The following is a 25,006-nucleotide window of genomic DNA, read 5'->3' as shown; positions in this document are numbered from 1 at the left end:
GCAGCATTGTGCAGCCCTCTTTACTGACCTTTCAAAGGCATTTGATACAGTGGACCACATAGTGCTTAAGCAGAGACTGTATAGGGCTGGGCTTTGTGAAAGAACTGTCGGCTGGTTTGTTAACTACCTTACAGACAGAACTCAGTGTGTGCAGGCGGAAGGCAGCACTTCTTGCTATCTCAAAATAACAAAAGGCGTGCCTCAGGGATCAGTCTTGGGGCCACTGCTATTCATCCTCTATATCAATAACATTGATCATAACGTGTCTAATGTTAAATTTCATTTTTATGCTGATGACACTGTAGTGTATTGCTCTGCACCCACCGCAGACCAGACCCTCTCCCAGTTACAACTTGCTTTTAACACACTTCAACAGAATCTTTATGATTTAAAACTTGTTTTAAATGCAGAAAAAACTAAAGTCATGCTTTTTTCAAATTCGAAATCTAAATCAAATCTCCCTTCAATCCTCACTTCCCAGGGTACGAAAATTGAATGTGTTTCTAAGTACAGATATCTTGGTATTTTAATTGATGAATATCTTTCTTTTACCCTTCATATTCAGCAGCTAGCAAAAAGATTAAAACTTAAACTAGGATTTTATTACAGAATCAAATCCTGCCTTCGTTCAAATCTAGAAAGAGGCTGGTCGCTGCCACTTTTATGTCTGTACTTGATTTTGGTGATGTTTTATACATGAATGCTTCATCTCAAAGTTTACATGCACTGGACACTGGAGCTCTGAGGTTCATCACTGGTATGAAAGCCCTCACTCACCATTGTGAACTGTATGAACGTGTTGGATGGCCTTCTCTATCAACACGGAGACTTCAACATTGGCATATCTTCATATACAAGGCTTCCCAGGATCTTTTCCTTCTGTCTGTTCCAAAGGTTAGAACTGAGCTGGGAAAAAAAGGCCTTTAAGTTTGCTGCTCCCTCTGCCTGGAACAAGTTACAGAAATCCATGAAACTTACTGAGCTGGTCTCATTGGTCGCTTTTAAGAGGATGATGATTGACTTGGAGGCAGCCACATCTGGCTGCAGATTTTTGCCTGATGTGTTTAGGATTGTGGTTGACTTTGAAAGATTTGCTGTGTCAGTTGTTTTATGTTTTTTTGGTGTTTTTGCGTATTTTGTGTTTGTATGTACTGTATGTGTGGTTGTACTGCTGCCTCTCTTGGCCAGGACACTCTTGAAAAAGAGATTTTTAATCTCAATGAGTCTCTTCCTGGTTAAATAAAGGTAAAATAAATTAAAAAAATTAAAAAAAATCCACCAATGAACTCTCATCTTCATGCACACAAATTACACCACTAATGATGGTGTTGTGTAATGCTGCTACAACTAAAGGTCTATTGTATTGGGCATTATTTACAATACAGTCACCTATTCATGGTAGTGCATGACGCCCACTTTGTACCATCATTGCTTCAGGCTTGTTTGTATAAGGATGTGCTTATTTGAATATGTGTTTTTTTACGCATTTCATTTTCAAGTGTGTATATGCAGGCAGACAAGTCACTACAACAACCTGGATAGAAAAAAACAGGATAAGATTATTATTAAATGCCATGGTTAAAAGGTGGTTATGTTAGTATGTAACACAAACCAGTATGTGCAAGTGTGTGTAGGTGTTCATGTGCTGTGTATGAAAATATTTCCAGGTAGTGACTATGTGCTAAAAACAGACCAAACATTTGTTATCTATCAATTAAAACGGTGTTGTGTTTTTACATGCATGCGATAACTGACAGATAACTAGATATTACATAATTTACAGAGAATAGTAAAAATTAGTTTTTGGAAAATCACTCAGTGGTCAGTCTCTATTTTATTTAAAAAAAAGTATGCCACAGATTTAGCATTGTGCTTCTATAACATTGTTGAACTCATGGACAGTTAAAAAAAAAAAGTAAAACAGCAGAACCAGAGATATTGTGCTTTTTTCAAAGTATTCCTCTCCTTTGTTAAAACCTGGCGCCTACATTCCCCACAGTGCAACTCGGCCACCGACAGTTCAACCTAAGATGAGGAGTGAGCTACAGAGGTCTCACACTAAGCTCACTTCTCGCCACACCCTGAGTTTAGTTTATTTTTTCAAACGTATAGTCTTCAGGCCCAATGGCTGCGGACTCAAGTGACATCACTTGAGGCAATTTTTTAATCAGATTTCACGCAGCTCCCTCTGGGCTCTGGAGCACAAATGTTTTATACAAAATTTCTCACATATGCAGTAGTACTCCATAAAACCTGTAAACAGACATTTGATGTGTGAAGTTCTCTTTAAAAAGACAATTTATGTAATTCTGTATTTATTCTTTATTTTATGAGAAATGTCCTAATGTAAGCACTCTGCAGATGTGCTCACTGTTGTTTTGTCTCCTACGTGTCCCCAAACAAACCCATCTCCAAGCTGTGCCAGCAGCACAACTAGGCCTGACCTCATCTGCCTCAGTGTGTACATGTTAGTGTGTGTGAATATGTAAAAGTTCACATTATCATTATCATAGCATGGACACTGGATATATAATGTACATAATACTACTAAAAATAATGCTATTACTACTCCTGTCACTACTGCTAATACTACTACTACTATAATGTAAACAAATAATCATTGTAATATTTATGCTTATCACTAACTATAACAATTCATGTTATAATATACCATTCTTGTGAAGCTCATTAACACTAAGTTATCATTTATAAAAAGTCTTTCTACCCATAGCTGTGCATATATCCATATATGGTGCGAATGTGGAGGTACAGGGCCGAGTAGGCTGTGAAATGAATGACGGTGATCAGTGTTACTGTGTGTGCTTGTGCATTTGAATATGAGTCAATCCTTTTTTTCAGCAGATTTGCCTACATGATTTTGTGTCTTCCTCAGTGATTCGGCAGAACAATGTGAGAGGTTCAGAAGCATGCAAACACAGGCAAATATTTTATGGGCAGTGAGGGAAAGAGGACTGAAGACCTTTGGTTATCAGAAACCAGCTGTTGGCACCTCATACAAGCTTGCAGGGTAGTCTTCAAACAAGAATACCAGGTATGTTGGATAATATATAAATTATGAGATTTGATCAAATATCATCGCTGTAGGTTTGCTATAAATCTCTTCTGCATTTTATCAAGAGAAAATAGAGTAAAGAGCAAAACCTTTTAAAATAATGTCAACATTTGTGTTGTTGTTGTAGGTTCGTGCTGTAGGGAAATGTATTTAATGTACCAACAAATGTGTGATTTCACAATGATCCCCTCTTTCAGAAAAAGAAAACAAAGCAACAAAAGTGTACAAGTGCCACTGAAGCTGAGTGCATCCGAGCAACATGGAGTACACATTTAGAGCAGTAACTAAAAACGCTGGGATTATAATCTGGAGAATTGAGGTAATTTGATTTTAAAGTAGATGCTGCAATAGTGACTGTGGACTGAAGTTTTCCCAAATGGGAAAAGGGATTGAGCAATACGGGTTATTATTAGACCTTACACCATTACCATTACACAACCTTCTCTCTCTCTTTGCAACAGAAAATGGAGCTAGTACAAATCCCTGAGAATTCCTATGGAAACTTTTATGAGGGTGACTGCTACGTACTTCTGTATGTAAGTCTGAGAAGGTGACTAATTGGGGTTTTGGGTGCCATGGCTGCTTGTTTGTTTAGTAAAACCTACAGTTGTATTTGTAGACTTTGTAATAATGAAGCAGTGACAAGATGTTTTTGTCTTTTAGTATATCAGATAGCATCCTGATTTATACACCACCCCGCACACACTCTTTCTCCACTCCCCACAGACTCAGAAGGTGAGCAGCTCTCTGCGTTATGATATCCACTACTGGATTGGCTCGCAGTCCACTCAGGATGAACAGGGTGCAGCTGCTGTTTACACCATACAGCTTGATGAGTTTTTGGGTTCCACTCCGGTCCAGCACCGTGAAGTTCAGGGCCACGAGTCTGATGGCTTTAGAGGCTACTTCAAACAAGGAGTAATGTGAGTGAAAATGTCTTTTACAGAAGGCCATCATTTTCTAGGCAGTGAAATAAACCATGAAAAAATAATCATCTGCTTTGTTTAGCTATAAGAAAGGTGGAGTTGCATCAGGCATGAGGCACACTGAAACCAACACCTATGACATTAAGAGACTGCTTCATGTCAAAGGGAAGAAAAGGGTGATTGCAAAAGAGGTGTGCCATGTTTCACAGTGGTTGTTAATCTTAATGGCACAGAGGATGTCATGTAGAAAGAGTGATTTATGTTCAATTTGTTTCAGGTGGAGATGAGCTGGAAGAGCTTCAACCTTGGAGATGTGTTTTTGTTGGACATTGGCAAGACCATCGTTCAGTGGAATGGACCGAAGTGTAACAAACAGGAAAAGCTTAAAGTAAGATTTTTGTGTGGGGGTCTTTCTAAATGGTTGGTTGCAGAATTCATAGGGAAACACATAAACATACATAAGTAGAAAACTAGGAAAAACATTTACTCCACAATTTTTCACTCTTAACTAGTTTTCTTTTTCAATAATACAGGATATTAAAAATAAAATCAGTTCATCCATTTGCAACTATATTTCCCAGTGTACAATAATAACATAACAATAACTATATATTGTTCACTATTTATATTTTCTGATATAAAGATGTTTTATGATCATGTGAATTGAAAAGTGACATCTTTACCATGCTCTATCAGGTCTAATGTTCTATTTGCAGCATTTTATCTGGATGTACATGATATACGTTAGAGGTGCAGACTCTGAAACAAGTCTGCTTTCCGTGTTGCCCTCTCCAGATCGAAATATCATCATTAAACCTTTATGGAAAGCTGCGGGAGCGTGCAAACGGAGCTCATGTCCTACTTCCTGCAAAATAGGCCGGAGGCTCTGAATGATTCATTATCCCACCACACACAGATCCTTGATATTCATATTCTAGATGTTTACATCACTTTTTCTACCCCACATTTAAGTTAGTTCAGATTTAGCCATTAGTAAGGATACATGTCCTATCATAATAATGGGATTTCTAAGAAACCGACATTGATAGTCCACAATGAATAGTAGATACAATTAGTATTTGGTCAACTTAGATATAATTTATACATTCACGCCTATTAAAAAATGATCTATTAAATAAATGGGTTATGGGTATTGCACTAAACTTAAAAGGGACAGTTAACCCCAAAATCCTTACCTGCAGTGTTATTTATCAATCTAGATTATTTTAGTGTGAGTTGCCCAGTGTTGGAGATATTGGCCATAGAGATGTCTGCCTTCCCTTCACACTGTCACGAGTATGAGCCTCTTGTCCATGAGTAGCCTACACTTCCTGCTGCACGGGGATACAGTTGATGGGTGTAGTTCGGTAGAAAGAAAATAGTCATGATTTCTGGAAGCAAAAAAAATGTTGTTGAGTTTTTCAAAAGTATTTTTTTTTGGCGCTTTGAGCACCACAAGTCGAGTGCCATCTAGTTCCACCATATTGGTGAGATGGCAGACATCTTGATAAATAGCACTATAGGTAAAAGAAAAATACATATTTTTGATTTTGGGGTGAACTGTCCCTTTAAACTCACCTTTACTGTCTGCTACTAGATGACTAGATGCTGCTAATAAATCTTACTGAATGAGTAAAAACTGTACATACACAGTATGCTTGTTTAAAGTTTATTAGGGTACACTGATCAGCAATGAGATTGTCAGTACATTTATGACATCTCACTTTTAAAATAGACTTTAAATGTAGTTTTACATTTGTTTAATATCTGGTAGTGAATTCAGTGTGCACACTTCAAGTTTAAAATCTGAGATTTCTGGAGTGTGTAGTTAGTCTCTGTTGTGCTTCTGCTTCTCAGGGCATGGAGTTGGCCAAAGACATCCGAGACCGAGAGAGAGGAGGTCGGGCAGAGGTCCAAGTGATCGAGGGTGACGCAGAGAGCAACTCTCCTCAGAACATGGAGATCCTGAATGGTATTCTTGGAGAAAGAAGCTCGGCGCTGACGGACGGACCTCCAGATGAAACTGCTGACCAGGAACAGAAGGCAAAACTCACACTTTACCAGTGAGCTGCTCACTAGTCCATGACATCCAGTGTTTCATGTAGTCCATGTCCAGTTAAAGTGTTGTTTGCGTCTTCTAATTTGTCTTTTTTTCAGTGTGACAGATGCTGATGGTCAGATGAAGGTCACAGAAGTCGCTACCAGACCACTGGTTCAGGATCTCCTCAACCATGAAGTGAGTTGGTGCAATATTGACCACTAAAGGATGTATATGCCACATCAAGATGGGTGCTAATGCCACTTTAAAACTTGGTACGGTTGTCCATCTAGTGTGACATTTCACCATTCCTGTACAGCTAAAGGCTTTAAACTCTTGATACTGCTGTTTGGACTCATACAACTTGAACACATTTTATTTTCTAATGGTAAGAAATGCTTAAGTCATATATATTTAATATTATTATCTGTTTAGGACTGCTACTTCCTGGATCAGGGAGGGGCGAAGATCTTTGTATGGAAGGGGAAGAAAGCAAACAAAGCTGAGAGACAGGCTGCTATGACTAGAGCTTTGGTGAGTTACTCTACATCAGACCTTTACATGTATCCATAGCTTGTGTTTGATTGCTTTTGCATGCCATATTAGGTACACCCAGCTAAAACTATATGCAATGTAATACAATAGTCCTGCAATAAATGTATTAGTGTATTTGCTATGTTTTTGTCTGATTGGCTGTTACAGGAGTTTATCAAAATGAAAAACTACCCGATCACTACAAATGTGGAGACGGTGAATGATGGGGCAGAGTCAGCTCTCTTCAAGCAGCTGTTCCAGAGGTGGACTGTTAAGAACCAGACTCAAGGTCTGGGCAAAGTGCATACAAGAGGGAAAGTGGGTAGGTGTGTTCTTAAATTTACAAAAACACAACAAGCACAGACTAATAGTACATATATTGGTTCTGATTTAAAAAACAAAACAAAAAAACAACTCAATTGTTTTTGTTTTGTGACCATATTTTTGCTTTAGCTCATATCACACAGGAAAAGTTTGATGCCTCTTGGATGCACATGATGCCAGAGGTCGCTGCACAGGAGCGAATGGTGGACAATGGCTCAGGTCAAGTGGAGGTATCTGTGACTATTTCATCTGTATGTGCTTTGAGGAGGATCAGTCTATCATCTAACAGGTCCAAAACCCAATGACTGAATACGTGCAGTTTCAGCAGTAGCCTATATTAAAATCAATGCTAACACAGTGTGCTAATATACTAATGTCAGCTTGCTAGCATGTTAAAGTTAAGAATGTTACACTACTATGTTAAATGTGATTATGCATGTTAGCATGTTAATATACTGTATGTCAAACATCCAGTAGTATAATGTTGTCAACATGCTAACTGTTGATATGTTAACATGTTAATGCTAGCATGTATGTATGTTACCATTGGCATTTAGTTTAAAGTGCAGCTAAGCATAGAAACAGAGATGACAAACAGAGCTGCATTACCAACCGGGCAAAGTGGGCAGTCCCGGGGCCCAGACCCTCGGGGGCCCCAAAGGCCCCTGGTTGTCTGTGAGGCAATTGCTTTGTAGTATTTTGATTAATTAAAACTTTGTTTGGCAATATGTAGCACTCAAGATGCCTTTTTCACAGCAGACATTTTGACTTGTCACAACAGGAAAAGCAGCAGGTGTTGCTAATAATATTAACGATGGCTCTGTTCTGTTCAATAAAGCCATGACAGTAGAATGAAGGACTGAGCTACTGCCGCAAAGAAGAAATAAGTAAATAAAAAAATTGGAAATATAAAGAGAACTAAATAAAAGAACAAATAAATGTGGAAATATGAAGAGAAATCAATAAAATAATAAATACATGTGGAAATATTTATATTATATTGTTATATGTTTCATTTATTTGTACATGTATTTGTCCATTTAGTTCTGTATGTATTTATTTGTTTTAAAATATTTACTTATTTATTGAATTATTTATTTGCATATAAATTACTTTATACTGCATATATTTTATTTTTATTATTTGTATATGTATATTTATTTTATTTGAAATGTATATCTTTTTATATAATGCAATTTATTTATTTGCTTGGCCCTTCAAGGAATAGCAAAAGCAATAGAGAAAAGAATGAAGAATTCAGTACCTTTGTGATGTGCCCAGGTGTGGAGAATTGAGAATCTGGAGCTTGTCCCCGTGGACCCTCAATGGTACGGATACTTCTATGGGGGAGACTGCTACCTGATCCTCTATACTTACTTGGTTAACAACAAGAAGTGTTACCTGCTCTATATATGGCAGGTGAGGATTTGCCCATTGTCTTACATTATAATAGTAATTCACAATCACAATTAAATTCAATTCAATTCAATTCAATTCAATTCAATTTTATTTATAGTATCAAATCATAACAAGAGTAATCTTAAGACACTTAACAGATACACAGTCTAGACCACACTCTATAATTTATAAAGACCCAACAATTCCCCCAAGAGCGAGCATGTGATGCATAGTATACACTGAAATATTACGTTTCTTACAAAGTTGCTTACAAGAAAGTCTAACCTTCACTGTCCCTGCTTTGGAATTTTCTGATTATCACTGTATTATATGATGGAGCTAATTTACCACTTACTATTTCAGGGGCGTCATGCGTCACAGGATGAAGTTGCAGCCTCAGCATTTCAAGCTGTGAACTTGGATCAGAAGTATGGTAATGAGCCAGTCCAAGTGAGAACAACAATGGGCAAAGAACCAAGACACTTTATGGCGATGTTCAAGGGTAAAATGGTCATCTTTGAGGTACGACTGCATTTATAATCATTAATTTGGATAAATTTGTGTGTGTATACAGTTTGTATAACAGTATAGAATATTTCTTTTTTTCTGTTAGGGGGGAACATCTAGAAAAGGGTCCTCTGAGCCAGAACCACCGATAAGGTTGCTCCAGATCCATGGTTCTGACCCTTCCAACACAAAAGCCATTGAGGTTCCTGCCCTGGCTACCTCTTTGAACTCAAATGATGTGTTTGTACTAAAGAGCCAATCAGGAATGTATCTTTGGTGTGGAAAGGTAAGAAAGGTGGTGTTAAAATCAGATCAAGAAACTGATAATTCACTGAACAAGGTGACAATACAATACAACACAATATGATACTTTTCGTAGCATTTTTTGTGGTTTCTTGTATTTTATGTACTTTTGTATGCATTTGTGTGTCTGCGGTTACATAAAGGTAAAATATATGTAAAGATATAGGGTTAAAATGTATAGAAACCACATCCAGAAACATTTATACATTTATATTGACATGTTTTGGATTAAGCCCCTTACTGTAGTGAAATCTTAATGCTACATAGTACAATGGTACTTTAGTCAACAGTGTGCTTCCAACATTGTGGCAACAGTTTGGAGCAGGCCCTTGAGCACAAAGCCAGGTCAGGAACTGGAACGTGAGCCAGACCTTATCGCCCAACATCAGCGCCCGACCTCACTAACGCTCTTGTGGCTGAATGGGAGTAAATACTGGAAAGTTTTCCCTGGAATAACAGAGACTGTTATAGCAGTGAATTGTAATGTTTGGGTGTCAACATACTTTTGGCCATTTAGTGTACTATATCAAAGTAACTGACTTTTTGTTACCAGGGATCAAGTGGAGACGAGAGAGCCATGGCAAAGGAGGTGAGCTCTGTGATTGGCCAGAACTCACGGCAAGGTTCTGAGGAGATTGTGGCAGAGGGTCAGGAGCCCATTGCATTCTGGGAGTTGCTTGGAGGGAAAGCTCCCTATGCTAGTGACAAGAGGTGATGATGACACATACAATACTATTATCTGCAAACAAGCTTCATGAGAGTTGAAGCAAAGGTAACGTGCTTGTTTTCCACTATTTTGCGTGTTGCATGATGTTGATTACAGATTACAGCAGACGGTTTTAGATCACCAGCCGCGCCTGTTTGAATGCTCCAATAAGACGGGCCGTTTCATTGTTAACGAGGTGACTCAGTTCATGCAGGATGACCTCAACGAGGATGATGTCATGCTGCTGGACACATGGGACCAGGTATGAGGTGACGCTGTTTGTAACGAAGAATACGGACCTTTTTAATGAAAACTATAAATTTCAAAGCTGAATGCAATCACGTCCCCAACATACCTGAATTTTTGTGCCGCCTTTTTGTGCCATGTTTTTGTGCCATGTTTTTTTTTTGTCGTTGGTCTCAGGTGTTTCTCTGGATTGGTAAAGACGCCAATGAGGTAGAGCGCAAAGAAGCAGTGGCCACCAGCCAAGAGTACCTGCGCACCCACCCGGGCGCCAGAGACCCAGACACCCCCATTGTCTTGATCAAGCAGGGATTTGAGCCGCCCACCTTCACTGGGTGGTTTACAGCCTGGGACCCCTCCAAATGGAGTGTGAGTGTTTGGGAACTGAAATAGCGCATCGACATGTACACTGATGAGTACAAAAAAAAAACATACGCTGACAAACATTTCTTTCTTTTAGGGAGGAAAGAGCTACGAGGAGTTGAAGAAGGAGTTGGGAGATGAAGCAACATCTTTTAATGTTCCAGTTGTATGTAAAGTCGTATTCATTTCTTCAAGCTTTTTAGCAACATAAATAGTTCCAATGGTTACCAAAATGTTACCCATTATTTCTCATGCATGTTACATTTAGGATAACGTTTCTGTGTTAAAGAACTTATTATTAGATTTCACACAGATATACAGAGGGACATTCAGGAATGGTTACTGTAGGGCTGCAAAAGTTTACTCTTACCTCGAGCATGACCAGGTTAGCAATTCTTACTAGGGAGTACTAGGGACATTCTAATTGTCTTCTCTCTACTATGTTGTGGGTCTTTTGTCTTCTTGTTTTTATTTACCCAAATTTTGTCTTGCTATTGTTTGGCCCCACTGTTTAGCTCTCTGTTGTTATAGACATATATTACCTTGCTTTGTCTGTCAAAGCACTTTGTAAACTCTGTTCTTAAAGGTGCTATATAAATAAAGCTATTATTATTATTATTATTAGTAGTAGTAGTAGTAGTAGTCATAGTAGTAGCAGTAGTAGTAGTAGTAGTAGTAGTAATTACATGGAATAATTGAAGAAGATTTTTTTTAACATATACATTTTTAGCAACCTTGAATAAGAGTTATGACAAAACGTCGGAGACAGGGGTCAAAAACTTGAACTTACAAAGTACTCTATCTATCCGATTCAATGCCACAACAGGCAGTGATATATTAATGATGATACAAAAATGTATAATCTTAACCTGAACCTTAATGTGACTTTCTAGGAGCAGAACTGTGTCGAAAGTGAGAAAAGCTTTCAGTCTTTTCCACCTGACAAATTGGTCAACAAATTCGCCAACGAGCTGCCTGAAGGTGTTGACCCAACCCAGAAAGAGGTAGATTAAATTACCCGGAGTGGAAATAATCTACTTGGCAACACCTATTTTATATTCTAGGGAAAAAAAGGAATTTCCTTTTCTTGGGTTTAAAGCACAATTTAAACCCAAGGAAATATTAGCTTATTCTTCCTTTATTATATCTCCATATATGTTGAATTGTAAGCTGTCTGTAGACACATTTTACATTTTTACCTGCTGTTTCTTTGTGTGTATAATTAGTACGAAATCAAATATTGTTTTCTAAGAAACTTCCTAGGAAATAATTAGGAAATGATCGACCCATGAAACAAGTTAGTGTCATTATGTTCCGTGTTTGATTGTTATTATTATTCAGGAGCTACTCATTAATTAGCAGTTAGTCCCTGATTTGTTCCCTGTTCAATCATTACTGAACCACTCAACATTTTGTGCACTTTATTGTGAGGTGTAACCATGATGCTTTGCTGCCAAATAGTATCAGTGATGCATTGTTAGTCATTTGTTTTCACTAACTAACATTTGGGAACTGCTTTTCAGAAACACCTGTCTGACTCTGACTTCAACAACATATTTGGGATCACCAAAGACAACTTTGCCAGCATGCCGCAGTGGAAACAACTAAAAATGAAGAAAGAAAAAGGGCTGTTTTAATCAGATTATTGTCTATATTTGAAATAAGCTATTACTGTTAAAGACTTTGTGTCAGCTCCCCCTCCCCTACAATTACTGACCTTCCACTTTAGCTCAATCTGATTTTGGAGTAAATTCTAATAATGTGTCTTTTCATCCCACTTTTATTGTAATTCATACATTTGTTCCAAATCACTATGATACAGGTCTTGAATACTTGATTCTTGTTTTAACCTGTTCTGATGTTATACAACCGACACTGTTTAATTCATTGTTTGTGATATTATTTGAACTCTCAGTAGGAAACAATATAAACTCTAATGCTTACTATGCTGTGTATGTCTTTGTGGCATGGCTAACCTCTACTGAAATAACACATCTTAGCCATATAGCGAGACATCACATAAATCCTGTGAGGAAGAACTTTAGTCTTGAAGAAAAGGCTTCATATGAGAAAAGACCAATTACTGTAGACATAACAACTATACATTAAAACATTTTTTAGAAAGAACATGTGTAAAATGTGTATAATTTATCAAACGTATTACAGTAACAAACACTTAGGTAACTTTTATTAATTCTGAGCTCACTCCTGAACACCAAACCAAGCTCTGATTTCCCCTTTAAATAGAAGTCTACTTTGCCATCTGTTGGACAAATAATGTTACAACACATCAGGCCAAAAGAAAATGAAATACTTCAGACAAAAAACCAGTTTAAAAGTTAATTTACATATCTGAAGGAGTACAGAGTTCAGTGCTATTTCTGGTGGATTTCTGTTATGATTTTAAGTTTCAAAAGAACAGATTACCAATCCAATTTATCAATAATAATTAATTTCTCTTAAGGCTTTGTCCTTCGCTTCACAACTATCTCCATCTCTGCCTAGGAGACATATTGTGTTCATTATCAGGTTCATACTTGTATTTTGGGTTTCTACTAGAACATGTTAACTTGCTTTAATGTTTAAAAAACACATTTTTCTTATACTGTTTGTCTGAATTTACCTGTAGACTAGCCTGGTCCTACCAGACTGGTACATTTCATTTGTACAGAGAGTCTGGCCACTCTCCATTGACAAGTGTAAACAAAAGTTTAAAACTATTGGATCTGCCATAACCAATCGCTAACGTTTGGTCGTGACGTATGTCATGCACATGTGCAACAAGAGGGGACCGACACCAACTATCAGCTTATATTTAGCATTAGCATCGCTAGCGTTAGCCTTAGCCAACTCCTTCACCACTAACGGAGTGAGATGGAAAATCTAACTTTTCCCGAACCCCGTAGGGAGGAGGGCCACAACATCATGGCCACCAACAAAACTCAGCAAATATTGTTCTTGCTCTGGCTTTAACTTCTGGATATTCGGCAGCATTGCTGCCACAACAGATCGAATGGCTCCGCTCGCATCTTTCTCGCACGTCCTAACGTTATCGTTCTCAGCCACTCCCTCTGTTCGCTGATTGGACCGCCAAATATTTGGCCGGAGAAAACCCAAGAATATACCGCGAACCCAGAACTCAATATAAATGACTTATCAGCATTAGCATTATTCACTCTTTTTATTTTGATATGTCTGGTTACAAGTATAAATGTATGTAATTAACTATTACATCTGAACATTTAATACAAAAAAATATCTAGCCCCATAAAACATCAAATTACAGTAAGAACATATTGTTTGGAGGAAAATAAACACAATCCAATTTGATTACTTGATAAATTGTCAAAGTCGCTGCTGTGTGCTCAAAATGCTTACAGCACCAGTGATGGAAGTTTAAAATGAGGAACATTTGAAGTCAGAGTAACATTACTTTACTGGTTCATTACAACAAACAAAATCCTTTGACCTGAAAAGAAATCAATAGGAACCTAAAATGAACTGATGACAGCATAAACAACCAATGACTGGATGTAGAAACATCTGACTAGCGTTGGTTGCAAATGACCTTTGCTCAAGAACTGACCACTGTGGCACCACACAGCACTACAGTAACAGAACCCTCCTTTCAGCTCATTTTGTGGAAAAGAAATAAGGACTCTGTGTGATAAAGGTAATACAAAAGACAAATGGGTCAATACAAACATTAACACACTGCCTTAAACACATAAAATAAGCAGCTAAATGTAGCACTGTAAAACATTCTACCTTCATTTCCAATTTCCACAAATGTATTAATATTGTTCCGCTTTTGTTTTTTTGTGCAACAGAATCAGATATCAAATTGTGATTTTCATTTAGTGTCATATATGTTCCATTAAAACTGAAGTTTTTTGGTAACTTTGCTAAAGAGCCACCTTTAAGACCAGGAAATGACAGAACGATACATTATTTGCAAACAAAATTAAAATCCCTTCAAAACACCAATTATCGCAGTAAATACCTTAAGTCATTATTCATATAGGTGTACTGCGTGCAAAAGTACTAATAAATGACACTGATCAATTCATGTGCAGTTTGGAAATCAATGTACATTCTTAGGTGCTCATGCAAACTATCACAAATGAGGTGAAAATGGTCTGTTCTAGCATCAAGCATGAAAGAAATGTAACATTGTAAAAAAACAACGTAAAAAATTGCGATTAAATACAAAATGTTTACAGCAATCAGAGACATCTAAAAGAGACTCGTTTCAGCAAGTTTCACTGCAAATGTGCAAACATACAGCATTACCATGCAGGCAGAGAACACAGCTTGCAGCAGGATAGCTGATTACTTCTCGCTGACGTGTTTGGTCGTTAAGGGAATGTGGTTTCTGATAGAATCGGACACATTTATGCCACAATACAAGAACTTTAGAAAGTGCAAATGCAGCCAAATCAATTTCCCTAAATTTAACATAAAAACAGGAAAAAGGGACATATATGAAAGATAAAAAAATAAATCTTTTAAAGATCAGCAAGGCCGCAAATAGATGGCATTTTCCCTTCATTGAAAAATCTGTATCTTACAAACTTTTAAAACTGCTTTGGATTACGTGTACCTGCTCTTAGCTTCCAAAGAGCTGTGTCACACATCTTAAACTTTCTGTACGGTGAGCTCTACAGCTGAGTACAGCCACATCAAATATGCACTTTAAATGCAGTTAACAACTGTGATCGACTGCCTCCTAAATTCCCAACCTTCTACTGTGACTGGAGCAGTCCCTGTCCATATACTTACAGAGCTCACTGTGTTTCCTGGCAGCTGTTAGTATCCAGATAAACCTTATTAAAAGAGGTAAATGGTCAACGCAGCACAGACTATTTTCCATGTCTATTGACGTGTTACAAAAAGTTAAGACAGATATTAAAAAGAAATTAATGGCAAATAATATTAAGTAGTCATTAGTGGAATTCCAGCTAGTCAACAGCCTGGATCCTGAGTTCTTTGTTCTGAATTTAAAACTGAAACTTACAATTATGCTACAGTGTTCTACAAATAGGGCTGCAATTAACCATTATTTTCATTATCAATCAAGCTGAAGATTAATTGATTAATCATAGTTATAAAATGTCAAAAACTAGTGAAAACTTATTACAATTTCCCAGTGTCTTCAAATTCCCACCAACAGTCCAAATCTCAAAGATTTGACTATATATATATATATGCATGTGTGTGTGTGTGTGTGTGTGTGTGTGTGTGTGTGTGTGTGTGTGTGTATAAAGAAAAGCAGCAAATCCTCACATTTGAGAAGCTGAAACCAATGAATACAACGGTTGATTGTCAAAATAGTTGCAGATCAATTTTCTTTCAATCCACTACTCATTGGAGCACTAATTACAACTCTTAATGTTTTCTAAGAACACAAATATCAGATGTGGGTACACTGCTAATCAAAGAGCTCTTGAATTACCACCAAAATGATCAATAATCATTGACCTTTTGCCCAGTAGAAGATAAAACAGATTAAGACACAAGACAAGCGTCAGGGTTTTTGGGGTTTTGGGTGTCCCCGTCATTGACCGGGCAGTTGTTAGTAGAGCCTCTCTCTGAATCATCAGGCAGCTCACAAGTGTTTGCGTCACCCGGAAACAGCCGGTCCTGCTCTGGAGTCTCAGCAGACGCATCCTCGTAGGCGCTGATGCTGTCCGAGTCGGTCCTGTCCGAAGAAGGATGTTGTCCGTCATCGATGCCGTTTTCATAAGGCCTCTGCAGGACCCCGTCTACAGAAAATGGGTTGTCCACTGCAAGAGAGGGCATGTGGCCCAGGGGCTTATTAGCCAACTTCCGCAGCTTCATCAGCTCTGTGCCTTCACTCTGTTCCTCTTCCTCCAACGCTCTACCTCTGCTTTCACTGCTGTGAGGGTCACACAACGAGGAGTTTTTCATCAATGCCTTTGCATCATTTTTCATCTGGTGTCCTTGTCTCGTTTCCTCGTCAACATTTCCATGCGCGTTCACTGGAGCAGATGGTTCGTTATTCCTCTCCTGCCAAGAGAAATTTAATTGTCCGTAAGTAAATGGAGTGCCCTTTCAGATGTAGTTGCATTTGCTATTTTGTTATTACTTTATTTAAATTTGCTTGTCAATTTGATGCCATCCCGATCAATATGGAAGCAAAGAAAAGCTATACAAAAAATGTGAAATGTAATCGCTACTGAATACTTAATGTTGAATAACAAACATCAGTGAATTTATATTTATATATTTGTTTAGTTCCTTTCATCGGAACTTCCAGAAGGTCAGATGTTTTTGACTTGACATCATTTTTAGATTTAACTTCAAGTGACCAGTTCAATTTGAGCAACCTGAATGCAGTTCTTTTTTTTATATTGGATACTTGCTTTTTAAAATCTAAAAAAGAAAATAGCACTACTTGAAATCACCTTCTGGAAGTTTCCACGAACAATATCAATTCAGGTAGATTGTACAATTTCAATGCTATAAATGCAGTATTTAAATTTTATTTTTGAACATTTTGAAACATTTCGTTTTCTGCATTCTGATCAATTTAAATGTATTTATGGTGGAAACGTCTTTATTTATGTCATGAAAACCAAATTCAGGAGACAGGCGACATTTCAAAATACAATGGAATATAACGCAGTAAGGGGGCTTTCACATCAGGGACCTGGGCTCAGATCAGAGTTCACTCGACCTCAAAGTCCAGTTCATTTGATTAGCGTGAACACTGCGTACCGTACCCCGGCGCTGTTGGTCCATCTGTGCCCAGGTCCACTTGAAAAGGTGGTCTCGAGTAGGCTACAGTTAATGCGTACTCCGTTATGGTTTGCGTCAGGTGTGGAAAAACACCTATACCAAAAAACACAAAGTGGACTGCTATTCAACGCGACTGCAAGGAGTTTTTAACCGGTTATGAAACTGTCTCAATTTAATACGCCTGTACGTCAGACGGCCGTCAGACCCAGATCCAGCTTTGCTGCCACCTTCGACCTGCAGTCAGCGTTTTGGCAGAAGTGCTGAGAGCTCCGTGCACCTCAGCAGCAGCTCCTCCTCCGGCCAGGAGCAGAGCTTCACCTCGCTGGGCCACCGGCCCCCACGGCAGCAGGGTCACCGGGAGAGTATGGTACAGCCTGACTGGACCGCGTATGTAAAATATAGCGGCTGTGGGTGAGAGGAAAGTTGACTGCTGGAACTCAAAAGACGGCTTGGCGCTGTCGATTTACCTTTGACACATGCTAAAACCTCTTTTTGGGGGGAGCCAAAAATTCCTCTATGCAGGAAATACCCTGTGTATGACTTTTTTTCCTGCAGTGAACAGACACCATAAGAGATTGGGTTGAATAAGAAGAGATCACGACCCTGACAAACTGTTATGTAACAGGTTCTATAAGACTTCAGACTTTAATTCAAAAACCCCGTGCCTCTCTAATGTCTGTAATGTTAATGGTCACATTACCTCTTTTAATCTCTCCACCTCTTGCATCAGAGAGCAGACCATGCTCTCCAGTTTCCTCTTGGCCTCTCTCTCTTGTTCCAACTCCTACAAATACAGGAAAAAAAAAACTTGTTAGTGTCATACTTTATTACAACAAGGAACAAAAACAAACTTCTCATTAGAGAGGAAAAAGACATCTACATATTGCTGGAGTAAAATAAGTAACTAAAGTTATTTATCACACACACACACACACACACAAGTATAAACACAAAGTTAAAATATATTACAATAAAAACACGGCACAATTAGGCCTGTAACAATTAATTAATAATTGTCTAATCGCAATATTATTTTAAGTAATCGCCATTTCTTTATTTAACTAAAAAGGTATGACTGCAATTGTCAATTTTATGTTCATTTAAGAAAAAAATCCAATGTTTTATGATTAAAAAAAAGAGGCGTGGTTTACTTCATAGGCTGTCTACTTGTGTTATTACATCATCTGGGTCACATAACAGTGACATAACCAAAAGATGTATCCTGGGAGTCATTCAAAACTTAGTTTGAAAGTAAATGCATTTATGCAAGTATTTTTTAATTTGACCGAAAGAGACAATTACATCGTTAATAGCAATTATTTCCGAGACAATTAATTGTACAGCAAAATTTAGAATTGTTACAGCTCTAAGCACGAGAGACACCAAACTAGGTTTTCAGTGTGGGTGAGGCCTCGACATACCAATCTAGCGTGTCCAGCCTCCCTCTGGGCCTCAGCCAGCAGCTCCTCCACGCCCTCCAGAGTGTCCTGCAGGAAGTCCACCTGGAACAACAGAGTCTCTCGCTCAACCTCCAGCCCACGCAGCTCCTGCACCACCTCGTCATAGTTGGCCTGCAGCTCCAGCTTCACCACAAACACAGTGACAAATCAGTGTGGGCAACTTAAGAGGAGAGCATGCCAGTCAGTGGGTGGACAAGTGTTTAGTAAGCTCTCAGAGGCATCAGTAGGAGGCCTCCTCTGGAAGCACAACAAGCCCTCCATATGTAAAGGAATATGCATTACTGCAGTGATCTAGTAGACCTGAGAGAACGGTGAACAAGTCTTTAAATAGTGATAATCGTCTTAATTATCATAACAGTAAGAAATACTCACCATTTCTGGGAGTCCCATTAAGATGTCCTGGTCAGAATGCTGAAAAGAACAAAAACAGACAAGCATGTTCTAAAAGGCCATATAGGATTTTATTTCCCTTTACTCCTCTCGTCTACACTAAATAACTACAACATGACTTGTAGAACAAATTACCAGCAAATTATAGCATTAAAAAGGACCAAAAAATTAATTCACAAATTAAATTATTGTAGTAGTAAGCACATGTGTTGCAGTGCACTGTGGTATTGGCTTGTGTAAAGCTTGTTTTATGGTTCTGTGGAGGCGCCACGCAGAGCTTTCGCCGTAGCCTACGTAAGTGGCCTGATGTTTATACTTGTGCGCTGGTGTGTGCGTGGAGCCGGCATGTGTGTATGTGTGTGTGTGTGTGTGTGTGGGGAGTGTGTTAGAGTGAGGGAGAAGTGAGAGAGTGACGGCGATTAGCTTCGGAGCGAGTACCGACTCTAGAGTCATAGTGAGAGAAACAAAGTGTCTCCCCTGTTCTTTCTGAACACGGTGGGAAATCTGTAGCAGGAAAAGTTAACCTTCTCCTTGATTTCATGTTGTTTATGGAGAAGGAGAACCAAGAAATGAGTCGGGGGGGGGGGATGCAACGCTACCAAGCCACGGCCGAGCAACGTGAGTCGCTGCGACGTGTAGTTACGTTTTTCGAGAAGTGCACGTCAAGCTACGGCGTAGGGTCTGGCGTAGACACAGAGGGGTCTGCGGGGGTACGCTGTCGATTCTACGCAGAAGCAGAAAACGGCCTTAAGAGTCGTGATCATAGGCGGTGCCAGGGAGGGGCTTGGGGGTGCTGTAGCTACCTCTAGGATTCCCACAGCTCCCCCAAGAAATTGCTGTGGTTTATTTATAAAAACATATTTTCGTTAATGTGTTAATACTATAATTTATATTTAAAAATGAATAAATACATTAATAAAACAAACCGATTATTTTTGGAATTAAAACATGAAGCAAACACAGGTGATACTATTCGGCCAATGGGTGCAGCACACATTAAACTTTTGACCTTACTTCAGCAGTAACGTATTCACACAGAAGAAGAAGAGCGCAATATTTGGAAGCGTTAGGATTAGCGAAGTGAATGGAACGTTAGCAATGGATCGTTTTTTACTACCTAAACGTCGATGTGTGTAGACTGTCAAAAAACCTGTAAATGAGACAGAGATATGGTGAACCTGTCACTAACAGGGAAGAAGAAAAGCGGCCGGAGGAAGATGACCTGACCGCGGCCGTGACTGCTGCTCAGGGTGCCTAACGTTACCCTGCTGTCAAAAGTTTAGACCAAGGGATCGCACAGCGAGGCCACAGTGGGTGAGGAGTCATCTAATAGGGGTCTATGCAAGAACTTCACTCTTATCCCTGTCTCATAGTAGAACATTACAGTGAAAATGTGTTTTATAGAACTGAGAATAAATGGATCATCGAATCCAAAGTTATACAGCGCACAGGACATTGGTTTATTTATAGCCCTGAAAACGTGTTCAAAACAGGTTCAGCCGTTCGCCCTCAGTGGCTTATTTAGATGTATTAAGTAGAGCCTGACCGATATTATCGGCCGATATTATCAGCCTAAGTTTGTATTTTTATACATTTATCAGAAATATATTTTGATGTTCCTCTGTTCTGTTGTGACAATAAAACGTTTTTAAACTGCATTATCATATTATTTTAGTGAGCACTCATAAATAACTACAAATAACTAATATCTGTTTGTTTTGTTACGCGTTTCTGGATAATTTTTATATATATATATATATATATATATATATATATATATATATATATATATATATATATCGGCCGATATATCGGAATATCAGATTTTTAAATCACCAAATATTTGTATCGATATTGGCCTTAAAAATCCTTTATCGGTCAGTCTCTAGTATTAAGTCACTACAGATATGAAAAACATTACATCATTGTTACCATGTGTGCAAGTATGAATACTGCGTGAGGATGCATGCGTGTATGTTTTAAGCCCCTGAAACACCAACCCAACGGCCGACCATTGGCAGAAAAGGCAGTCCGACTGATCAGTTGGCTCCCCGAGGTCCAAAAAGTGCCTCAGAACACACCGAAGCGACACCAACTTGAGCGTACGTTCTGCACGTGCCCGAGACGTAATACGTCTCCATAACAGCAGGCGGCGCTAATCTGTATTGTCGCCTAAAAAATGAAAACGGGCAGCTGATTGGACGAACGCATCACATGGGTCTGGCTGCTGCCGGATTTTTCATCCGGGCATAATGGCGGCTCGTTCAGAATACGATCTCATATTTTACGAAGATAGTTCATCGAACTGGCACGGCACGGAACACACCGAACAGATTCGAGTCACTGACCTCGCCAGACTGTCCAACGGCCGATTATCGGGTTGGTGTGTCAGGGCCATTTGTGTGTGTTTATGTGTGTAGTTGGCTGTGTGTGGTGTACTTGGCCTGCTGCATTACTTTTCTGCAAATATAAGCTACAATATGGAAGCTGCAGTAATGATTGTGTAAACCCGGCTTGTTGGCTGGTATTTGAAATATGTTCGGTGGGCTAATCAGCGTTCTATGGTGCTGTTGTATTGGCAACTTTAGTGCCTGAAAAACATCAACCTCTCTCTCCCTCTCGTTCACTTGCTTAGTAAACCACTGCGGAGGTGGGTGTGTAGGCTACGTGTGTCAAGTTTTTCAGAGCACCCTCACTGAAACGTCGAGCAACCCCATACATAGCACCAGCAAAATAACATCTCTGGTGCCGCCACTGGTCGTAATAAGAAAAGCAATGTTCACGCTCATGTGTTGAAATTCTTTACTATTGTAAATATTTGAAATGTTGTGTAAATAAGGAATATTGAATATTTTTTGCTGCTTCAATTAATTTTAGTAGTTTGTTTCTGTTAGCTTCTTCACTACTATTGATGACGCCATGGAGAATAGCTCCTAGTTTAAGTTGTTAGGCCTTTTTCCACTGAAGACATTTTGACATGTCACAGTAAGAAAAACAGGTGTAAATAATAAATGAATGATGGCTGAATACAGCTTCAGTTCTCACACTGTCATGACTTACTTGGACACAAATAACACCTGTGCTTTCCCCACTATGGCAAGTTAAATGTTCTCAGAGATAGAAAAGAAAAGCTTTTTGACAGGGACCATAAGAGAATCATTAATCATACCTAATCACATACTTTGTTTTGATAGCAGCTGTTACCGAAAATGATGCCTCCATGGTATTTAGATAGGGTTAAACTTTTAATAGCCGTGGTAGCAGAAACTGTAGTGTATCAGTCTATCTAAAGAGCACCAACACTTGTCGACTGTAACTGGTCGACCCTTTGTTTTTATTTTATTCTCCTGTAGTTCATTCTCTATCGCTACAGTGTCTGACAAGTCACAGACTTTGGTACACTGAAATAGTAGCTATCAAAATATGTGATCTCATCTAAATACTGTACTGCACCATGCTTGATAACAGCTCTCAAAACACAGCATGTAATTAATAAGTATAATAACAAAAAACATTTGCAGTGGCAATTATATTTATATAAGATATACAAGGATAAGAAATCAATTTTCAAGCTTTTGGTCCAATGTCCTGACAGGAACACACTGTCCCAACAAGTTGACTGAATGTAAGTTTGGATTTTCTGTAAATAAATGTTTAAAAACAGTCTTGAACTTGTCAGAACTTAGCTCCAGTTTATGTCTGTTTTAAGTGCAGGAAAATGTATTCAGATCCTTTACTAAAAGTACTAATACAATAATTCTAAAAACACTCCATAACAAGAAAAGTTCTTCAGTAAAATTGAACTTATGTAAAAGTACATAAGTATTTTCACCAAAATGTACTGTAAGTTATTAAAAGTAAAAAATACTCACTCTGATATATTATTATATTATATTTGACATTAGATTGTCAATAGCATTAATATGAAAAAGCATTTTACTATTGGAGCCATGAGCTAGTTTAGTCCAGTGATTCCTGACCTAGGGGTCACTCCAAAGAGCCACAAGGTAAATCGGGGAACCACTGGTTAAATATGTAAGTATGCATTGTATTTTATATGTTTATCATACGTTTCTTTATGTAAAATCTGAATCTGACTGTTAGCTGTCAGTTGAATATAGTGGAGTAAAAAGTACATTACAGTAGCTATATCACTCTGAAATGTAACGTTAGTGGAGTATAACTAGTATAAAGTATCATACAATGGAAATACTCAAACACAAGTAACACAACTGTAAGCATAGTGCTTAAGTAAATATAGTTAGCTACTTTAATAATACAATGTACAGGTGTTTCGATTTGGTTTGTCCACTCCTGTTCATGTTATCTGGCTCAGTCCTACCTGACTGTCACTCCTCTTCTTCAGGGTGCCTGCTCGGCTGTCGCTTCGTGTCAGACGCCTGGATGAACTCTCGGTCTGATAAGGAGACAAAATCACCTCAGGTAGGTGAAACAGCCAAGCATCGCATACAGTCAGAAAGACAACAAGCTGACGTTAACTGGCTAATAATGAGGAAGTGAACTGACGCTAACGTTAAAGGCCTGATACCAAACGAGTTTAGCTGTTGGTCAGTCTTAAACAGTTAACAAAAAGGCCGAAATTCATACTGACTATCTACATTACTAACGTTAAATGTTTAAAAAAAAAAAGAAAAAAAAGAATCCAATACTACGCGGTAACGTTAGCATTTAACACGAAATGTACGTTAACGCTAGCTAGCTCTAAACAAACTTTTTTTTTCGCTGTTCACCTCTTTTATTATGCAGCGGAGCGACTCATCCTCGCTAAGTCCCCGAGATAACGTCCGTTTCCGTGGCGAACCACTGCTGTCCAGCGTGACTGAATGCATTTTGTATGTTTTATATTAGCTACGTTTTCGTTTATGTAACGTTGTTGAGACACCTCCGAGCTCTCTTGGTGAAGAGGTGTTTTTCCTACGCAGCAGCAGCAAAGAAGTACTGCCGACGCCCAGGCTGTGAACTACGGAGAGCCAAGGGGACCAAACTGTCTTTAACACCGCCCTCACTCCGCCCTCAGAGCATGCCACAGAGAAGTCAAAAGATCAACCTCTCACAGGAGAAACGAGTCCATTTTGAAGCTGTGGGCAGATAAAAATAGATTGTTTGTTTTAATGTTCAAATAAGCACCATGGGGCATGTCAAGTCCTGAAACTCATCGATGACAACAAGGCCTATCATGTATGTTCAGGTGAGCTGGTTTGTGTGTATTTTGTGAAAACATGAAGTAGATAAGGGACATTTAGGGGAGGAGTACAATAAAAAGCTACTCACCACACTTAATTACAATATACAATTACATTAAAATCTCTGTCTCTGCCAATCCCCATGTAAAATTGGTATCATCACAAAAGCAAGTTGGACAGCAAAGTAGTCTACTGCTCAACCCACAAAATAATCATTCTTTTTTTGCCAGGCTGAATATAAGATAAGATAGAACTTTATTCATCCCAAGGGAAATTGCTTACAGCAGTACAGGAGGAAAGAGAATGCAGATATAAACATATCCCTAAAGTGTCAAATTAGGTGGAAATGTCTATAAAACATGCACAAGAGTTATAGAGTTTACCTATTTGATGTGATGAGCGTGAGACCTCTGGGGTTTGTATTTCATGCAGTTTCACCATCATATCGTTTCCAAGAAGAGTTGAGACAAGCAGTCAAAATATACAACATATGTGATACTGTCAGTGTGGGACAATTCTTTAACTTCTAAACAATCATTCATTAAGCAACATTTGAAAGCACCTATAATTCCATTGTCAACATATACAATGACAAAACATACTTTGATCTTTATTAAACATGATATAATAATTGTCCACAATGTAGGCCTATATTATCTCTACCACATCCACTCTGACCACTGGCTCATAGACCTTTTATCACAGCAGATATTTTGACTTGTCATAGGCTCTTTTCTATTTGAGGTAAGTCATGAAACCAATGCAGCTAAATGGA

The 25,006-nt window shown here is 38.5% G+C and overlaps 2 protein-coding genes across 2 annotated transcripts; one reads left to right on the top strand and one right to left on the bottom strand.

Annotated features, from left to right (window-relative positions):
• Positions 1-2,938: 2,938 nt before the first annotated feature.
• Positions 2,939-12,534, top strand: avil (advillin). The gene is made up of 20 exons (XM_078248265.1): positions 2,939-3,052; positions 3,271-3,392; positions 3,535-3,609; positions 3,800-3,996; positions 4,082-4,190; positions 4,277-4,387; positions 5,857-6,062; positions 6,157-6,235; positions 6,473-6,571; positions 6,740-6,893; positions 7,025-7,125; positions 8,177-8,314; positions 8,657-8,815; positions 8,907-9,086; positions 9,657-9,814; positions 9,927-10,071; positions 10,233-10,421; positions 10,513-10,581; positions 11,309-11,419; positions 11,939-12,534. The coding sequence occupies exons 2-20, from the start codon at positions 3,333-3,335 to the stop codon at positions 12,050-12,052; spliced, it is 2,454 nt and encodes an 817-aa protein (XP_078104391.1). The 5' UTR covers positions 2,939-3,052; positions 3,271-3,332; the 3' UTR covers positions 12,053-12,534.
• Positions 12,535-13,833: 1,299 nt separating this feature from the next.
• On the bottom strand, positions 13,834-24,006 carry LOC144516727 (uncharacterized). The gene is made up of 6 exons (XM_078248263.1): positions 23,779-24,006; positions 23,370-23,444; positions 19,010-19,048; positions 18,599-18,760; positions 17,878-17,961; positions 13,834-16,445 (listed from the first exon to the last, which is right to left on the bottom strand). Exons 1-6 carry the CDS (start codon positions 23,875-23,877, stop codon positions 15,924-15,926), a joined length of 981 nt encoding a protein of 326 aa, XP_078104389.1. The 5' UTR covers positions 23,878-24,006; the 3' UTR covers positions 13,834-15,923.
• Between the last annotated feature and the right edge of the window lie 1,000 nt (positions 24,007-25,006).

The sequence above is a fragment of the Sander vitreus genome, chromosome 4 (assembly GCF_031162955.1).
Source record: "Sander vitreus isolate 19-12246 chromosome 4, sanVit1, whole genome shotgun sequence".
Taxonomy (NCBI): domain Eukaryota; kingdom Metazoa; phylum Chordata; class Actinopteri; order Perciformes; family Percidae; genus Sander; species Sander vitreus.
This window is presented reverse-complemented; position numbering and strand designations above follow the sequence as displayed.